Genomic DNA, 7,522 nt, shown 5'->3' on the forward strand with positions numbered 1-7,522 from the left:
CCATGATTCTTCGGCTAGGAAGCCTTTTCTTTTGATATGATTTTTTTCGCTATTTTATTGAATTTTTTTTAAAATATCACCGATCTCGTCAATATTTTTTTCTTTTTTCTCTAGCCTTTCATGTTCTTCATGGAGACTCCCTATGTTGTCCGTATCAGTTGGTGTTTTTGTTTTAAATTGTCTCTTTTGTAATATTGAAGGTGGCCCTCTCCATTATTTCTTATGCTCTCAGTTTCCCATGTTTATATTTTTTCTCTGGTTTGAAGGTTTGGATGAGATATGTTTTCTTTTTGACTAGGGAGATAGACATACAAAGGGTTTTCCGATCTGGTGCACTCCATCCGCAGCCTAGAGTGAGCATTTTTCTATTGGTTTATTTCTATCATTTCTTAGAATAATATACTTTATACATTTGCTTTGCGTCCCTGGATAGGAAAATTAGTTTTGTGCGTACCTCTAGATATTGCAATCAAGATGGAGATACTGCTGTTTAGTGTTTGAAAACTAAATTGGTTAGAAAGGAGGGCTTTAACTCTTTGATGGATGCCTCTAGGCCCTCTACTACTGCTTTGCAAAGATAAGGAGTATTTAAAAAAAATCTCATCTGTTTAAATATGTGGAAGGGAATCAAAATGAATAATGAGAACTACTGTCAAACACTTCTCGTAGGAGCAAAATGAGATAAGCACATTATTGAGGACAGACTTTCAGAGAAAATGAAGAGTACTAAGGGTGTGCTGAGGCAGTTCGCCGAAATGATTTTTTAATATCCTATTTCTTTTATTCCAATTGTTACCCTATAAATGGCCACTGCTCCAATGTACAAAGTTTCCTAGAGATTGATCAGCTCTTGGTTCTCTCGAAAGGTGATTATATACATTATATCTCATCTCTAAGGGTTAAAGGAAGAACAAGTTTTTAAAACTAACAGCAGCAAACCGCAAGTATGAATATGCTAAGTACTTAATGCTTAAACTAAGGGTAAATTACACTATACCCCATGAACTTCAGTATTTTGCAGTGAACCCCCATAAACTTTCAAAATCACACTAAATCCCGAGTAACTTTTTAGAATTGCAGAAAACCCGCATGAACTCTCTGAGTTTTATAGATAACCCTCATAAATTTGAACCAAAAACAACATAAAAAGGCATTTTGAAAGTTCATGGGGATTTAGTGTAATTTACCTAAAAGTTCATGGGGGTGTTCTGCAAAAAAAATTTCCCTGTGTGTGTGTGTGTGTGTGTGTTTTTGTTTTTTTGTTTTTTGTTTTGTTTTTTTTTGTTTTTTTTTTTTTTTGGGGGGGGGGGGGTTGTGGGGGGGGGGGTTTAGTGTGATTTTGAAAGTTCATGGATGTTTACTACAAAAAACTGAAAGCCCATGGGGGTTTAGTGTAATTTACCCTTAAAATAACTCATCAACAATCCACTTGTTGTGAGATTATTTTAAAACTGGATCACAAACCAGCCCTTTTTGAAAGAAAGATCTAAAAAAAATCTAGATTGAGAAACCAGTATTTAATAGAAGTAGATGAAAAATAAAAATTTACATTTGTTATTTTGTTAAACTAGCTAAAATTATCACAGTCTAGTTCTGAACACTAGGTTTAGGTCCTTGTGAATACACAACCTTGTTGACTCAACTGAGCTTTTATACTTTTGTATAGTATACTGATAAGGACATATATTTGTTTTCCTTTATATTTTTATTTACCCTGTTCTTTGTTCGGTCTGTTTCTCTGTGTCTTATAATGTGTGTTAATTTTGATACAGACTAGGTATGATATTGTAAATTGATCTTTGAACTAATGTTGCATGTCAGATCTTATGCCTGCATGGGTCTCCAGATGGACCAGAGCAGTATGTTATTAGCATTTTTTTCCGATCAGATATGCAATTTTATGTGTTTCAGCACTAACAAGGAGATTTGGCAGATATGTTGCAGTAATGAATGCAATATTCTCAGCTCAGCGTTCCATGGTACTCTTTGCTCATGTTTTGTCATCAATTTTGAAGACACAAGCCCAATTAAGTTTACTATTTATTGATATTTCTATCATCCTTGCAGTATAAGATTTATTGATGAAATATCATTTCTTTTATGGAAGCACTTATCATGCCGTTATTATAAGGGTTTTTAGGAATGGGTAACTAACATATGTCATGTCGTTGCACTAACATCAATAATAAATTGCAACAACAACAAAAAACACGGCAACAAAGTAGCAGCAATGATAACAATTTGAAACATTTACCCCTTTATGTTTGCATTTTTATTTCTTTTACCCTGCTGGACTTCATTTCACGCTTCAAGAATATCAAGTGCATGTATCCTGATTATGCTTCAAGAATATAAAAGAGCATGATGAAAAAAATTATCAGTATTATTACACAGACTGTATTGGGACATAAATGTTGTTATTAGCACCACCAGTTTCATGACTCAATTGTACTTTCATGAAACTGACAATAGTTAAAGAATATAGTTGTATTCTAAGGGCAAAATGTTAATGGTTAGCTTTTCTTATCTGCTTATTTCCCCTAACTGGGTCACAACTTTGAGGACAACATTATAGCTGTATTTTTCTGCCACCTCATTGTATTTTGTTCTGTTTAGTATCATTACATTTAATTAAATCATATTTTCAAAATTTATGATTTGTATACTGTGATTGAAATTTTATTAAATCTCTCTTGTACATTAGTGAGAACTTAGCATACACTAATCTAATTCAGTGAAAACTCTATGAATCTGTCAGGTTCCTATAGATTCCTGCGTTGTAGGGGCACAACATTCAGCCTTTTTGCAACAGGTGATGCTTATACAATTTAAGGATGAATATGATTCAATTCTTCTTTAACAAGCCAAGAAAGAAAATAAGCAAGGAATATGGGAATTTTATTTGCAGGCATCATACATTACTGGTGGAATTTATCTGAAGCCCCCACAACTTGATGGTCTATATCAATATCTCGTGGTTAGTTTCTTGTCCTGTTATTTCACAGTTAAAATTATTCTGTAGTCTTCAAAAAGCCAAAATATTTCATGACAAAGGAAGATCCTGCAGAGAAGGATTTAGTGCACATTTAAGAGGGAAGTGTGCAAGTTGGCTATGTTCATGTTATTATTGGGTTTCAACAAAGAGTAAAATTAGCTTAACAACATTAGCACTTTTGCAAGACAAAATAAATTCTGAAATGCACTTGTAGAGAAGATGGTTTTCAATTCAGGAACCAGTGACCCTGAATCATGATCATCATAATGGAATAGTAGAGAAAAGCTGATGACTGTATCAGGATTGTAAATTTTTTCCATCTATTTATAATGCTAACCTGCAAACTAGTTATTGGCACTCCCAAATTGTCTTTAGTTTGCTGTGCAAACTTATGCCTCTAATCCTAGTTATCTGTGATGTTCTCTTATTAATGAGTGAATTGAATTGTATTAGTGGATGTGAAATAGGGAGATTGAAATTATGTACCTTCAAGGTTATATTACGATATGCAGTTATCTCATTTTATAATTAGAAATAACCTTCTAAAATTTGGTTCTTCATGTATTCGTGCTGTAATTAGTGTAATATAATTCTTAAGTTAAACTATTTTTAACTATATCATATTTTTGATGGTGTATAATTCACATTTGTGCAGACAGTCTATGCAACGGATTTACAATCACGGAGCTTTCTGCATCTTCCTAAGCCTGTAGGAGTTGACTTCCGTGCCTCGTATGTGCTTCTCTCTGGATTATTCTCATTTTACTGCACTATCTTCCCTTAATTATAACTTTTCCTGTTGATCCCTCAGGTTCATATTTCAGTTTTTTTAGAGTTTATTGCTGTAGGCATATAAAATTGCTTATAGGTCCCCTAGCATAGCTCGGCACAAACCGACGAACCAACGAGACAACGGAAAACGACTCGAAAAAGTCGGAAAACACCGCCCGCGGGGGCTCGGCCAAAGCCGAGCCAACTCAAGGTGGCTCCCTAGAGATGTTCATTTTCAGGGGTCGAACTTTCAAGAGCCGAAACTCTGCCGGATTGAAGAGTGAACTCGGAGCTTGAAGACCAGAAGACTTGCACCATTCAGATCTGATCCTCGGCGACCATCCACGTCAGAAAAGGCAGGATCTCGAGAGGAAGAAAGAACAGATCTGAGATCTACACGAGACTACACTCCAGATCTAAGCTTGGTCTTAGATCTCGAGATCTGAGCGATTATTCCCTTGGTGGATTAATCCCTCCCGGCTATTATTCCCTTCGTGGAATAATACCCGCATACTCGTGTAGATCCGACCGGATCTAGATCGCGCGGTGGTCCACGGATTAACCCCGGCGCAGGCAAAGAACCCACCAAAGCGAGCGACCGCAAAACAGGAGCTCGTGATTTGTTCACAGAGGAGAGTTGTAATTTTTCTTTATTTTCTTTGATTTAGTTGTAACCGGATCTATAAAAGACCGGATCTTTGTAACCCAAGATGACAATCATATCAATGAAAAAGAAAACAGTTTTCCACGCGAACAATCTGGCGACCACAGTGGGAGCCGACGATCTCGCCAACGAGATCGATGCGTCGCAGCCGCGGATTGCAATCCCGGTCGTGGAGGAGGTCGAGTACGAGTTCGACCAAGCCAAGTTCGAGGAGTACGTGTCCTCGTCCGGCTCTATCTCCCCCCGCAAGTCCAAGAAGTTCTCCTCCGGGAGAAAAGCTCGTTGGTTTGAAGCTGCTCGGGAAGCCCACGAAGCTCTCAACCCAACTGACGCCGAAGTTGCGTCAAATGAAGTTCCACCGACCTCCAATCAGGTCAACCCAACTCCCGCCAACGCCTCTACTGTTCAGGGCGTTGTGACTCTCTCAAAGAGAGCCCGCCAGAGGCGTCGTCAACGCCTTGCGCGGCAATTCGCTAAGGCGATGGAGTCTACGGACGGATTCCGCTACCACGCGGAGTTGAAGAACAGAAGAGGCAAACAGCCTCAACCACCAATGAATGGCGACTCTTCCAAGCCGCCAAAGAAAGAATGGGTCCGCGTCAAACGGAACCGTTCGACGCTCGAGGAGCGCATTCACAAGCGCCGCGCGATGTCAGCGCAGGCACGGGCTCAAGCTCAGGAAGCCCGTAGAAAGCTGCAAAAGGAGGTGGAGAAGAAGCCACCACCAACACGACAAGTCTGGAAGCCTAAGTCTGAAGTGGCGACTCAGGCCAAAAAGCAACCAGTGCAGCCTTCTAAGGAAGGTCAAACTCCGGCGAGTCAACCAAAGTCGCCGTCAATCCCAATAACTTCTCCGGGAGATCATGCAGAGTCATCCCGCAAGAAGAAACCAATTTTGGAGCGCCTCGGTCCAGTTCCTGACGCGCGAGACAAAGCTCCAATTCACGAGCGTTTGGGTCTGATGAAGAAGCCCAGAACGACTCAACATACTGGGGGTCGCCATCATCTCCATCATGACAAAGACCTCAAGGCAGCTGCGCGCACCAATTTGCGCATTGAAGTCCAAGATCACGCCGAAAATTCACGCCCAAAAAGGCATGTTTTGAGGCGGGTAACCTTTGAAAGCCCAAAGAAGGCAAGTCAACCTCAGATGGAAACATTATCATCTGATAATGATTGTGTTGTACCTGAGAAGGCGTGCCCGCACACGATAGGTTACTCTGACTGTCAAAATGACGAGTTGTACTATCGTGCTGGGGGTACGAATAGAACCAGGAAGAGGAGTCCCCGAGAACGGGAAATTCAATGTCCCTGTTCCAAACTCATTCGGGCGGTATTGTCGGAATGCAATTGCATTAAGGCGGTCCCCGAAAGAGTTTCAGTTTTTGAAAGACTCAATGCGGAAACGCCAAAACCAAGGCCTAGGCGCTTCCAACGAAGAAGAAGGGTGATTGAAGACGGAGAATTTCCGAGGGTCACCACCAACATGACGAGCAAAGGGACATCGGCACGAGAAGATTTCGAGTCGATTCTGAAAGCTTCCCGACCTAGAACCCGTCTGCAGTCCGGGACCATAGAGCGAGCAACTTATGGTAGGATTCGGACAAGACGTCCTTCAGAAGATGAAGAATCTGATGCCGGCTCCGCGGTGGCATCAGATAATACAGTATCCAGCGAGGGACAACCCCGCGAGGCCCTGATGATAAGTGCGGAGCAGATGGCCAAGATGCTTGAAGACGCTTTGGCTAAGCAGAAAGAAAGTTTCAAATTTGAGATGGAGATGGCCATGCAGCAGATGAGAGAAATGCATGACCAACAGATCCAAGCATTGGCGAACCAACAAGGCGAGCAGAATCATCGTAACCCGATTAATGTGGAAGATGAGGATACAAATGCTCGTAACACCAATGATCCTCCCGTCAACGCAGGGGGTGGTAATGAGAATGCTGGCGAAGAAACCGGCGAAAACCTGAAGATCAAGAACCTCGAGAGCAAAATCAACACACTAATTTCCGCTCAAGAGACGAAGAAAACAGGCATTCCTTGCCCATACCCAAGAGAATGGGAATCGATCCCATATCCGGCGAAGTTTAATCTAATTAACTTCACGCCGTTTAATGGGATGGGTTCACCTACCCAGCATTTGATTTACTTCAAATCGCATTTGGGGGTGATCTCTGGTAATGAGCCTCTGATGGTGCGGTCATTCGTCGGCACTCTTCGCGGAGCCGCCTTCGATTGGTATCGCCGCCTCAAGCCAGGCAGCGTAAACAGCTGGGATGACATGGAGACCAAGTTCCTGGCCAACTTCTTCGACGACGACACCGAGATATCTATCGGATCGTTGCTCGATGAGAAGCAGAAGGACGGAGAGTTAGTCGATACCTTCGTCAAAAGATTCCGGAACAAGGCGATGAATTGCCGGGACCCGATCACAGAGGAATTCATCCTCCAAACTTGCCACAACAACCTTGCGTTGGACGTGTTGGAAGCAATGGGAACAGCACCGTCTGACACTTGGAAGGATCTGAAGGCCCGAGGGGAGCAGGCTGAGCGATTCCTTAGAAGGAAGAAGGCCGAGAGGAACCAACCGACGGTTAATCCGCTGGACTCAAATTTCGCCTCTCGTGGTAAGGGCAAAACACCTGCAGCTACTGGTGGTGCTAATCAAGCGTCACAACAGCAATCCCGAAGGCAGCAAAAGACTTCGGGTCCGAGACTCCAAAGAGAGTATTCCTTCAAGGACGAAGACGTTCCAGCCATCTTCGAATCCCTCCTTGAAGGTAACAAGATCAAGCTACCACCTATCACAAATCAGGAGGAAGCTGACAACACTACGGACCCAAAGTACTGTGCATACCACAGGAGGGTCGTTCATCCCACCAAGGATTGCTTTGCTCTCAAGAATAGCATTCAGACCTTGGTTGAAGCCGGCGTCATAACGCTAAGGTAAGCCAATTGAGAACGGCAAAACTCCAAAGAGTATACGAGTATAAACTGTTTCTCAATCCTCCGACCGGTATAAGAGGTTAAACTACTCCCTGATACTCCAATAGGTATATGAGTCTAAACTGTTTCCCCACTTTTGACGG

At 42.0% G+C, this 7,522-nt stretch overlaps 1 protein-coding gene across 1 annotated transcript; it reads left to right on the forward strand.

Moving 5' to 3' along the window:
* The first annotated feature begins 19 nt into the window (after nt 1-19).
* Nucleotides 20-3,794, forward strand: LOC109828092 (RNA polymerase II transcription factor B subunit 4-like). The gene is made up of 6 exons (XM_020395131.1): nt 20-353; nt 1,822-1,859; nt 1,934-1,979; nt 2,759-2,812; nt 2,909-2,977; nt 3,651-3,794. Exons 1-6 carry the CDS (start codon nt 273-275, stop codon nt 3,777-3,779), a joined length of 417 nt encoding a protein of 138 aa, XP_020250720.1. The 5' UTR covers nt 20-272; the 3' UTR covers nt 3,780-3,794.
* The last annotated feature ends 3,728 nt before the right edge of the window (nt 3,795-7,522 follow it).

The sequence above is a fragment of the Asparagus officinalis genome, unplaced genomic scaffold (assembly GCF_001876935.1).
Source record: "Asparagus officinalis unplaced genomic scaffold, Aspof.V1 AsparagusV1_Un709, whole genome shotgun sequence".
Taxonomy (NCBI): domain Eukaryota; kingdom Viridiplantae; phylum Streptophyta; class Magnoliopsida; order Asparagales; family Asparagaceae; genus Asparagus; species Asparagus officinalis.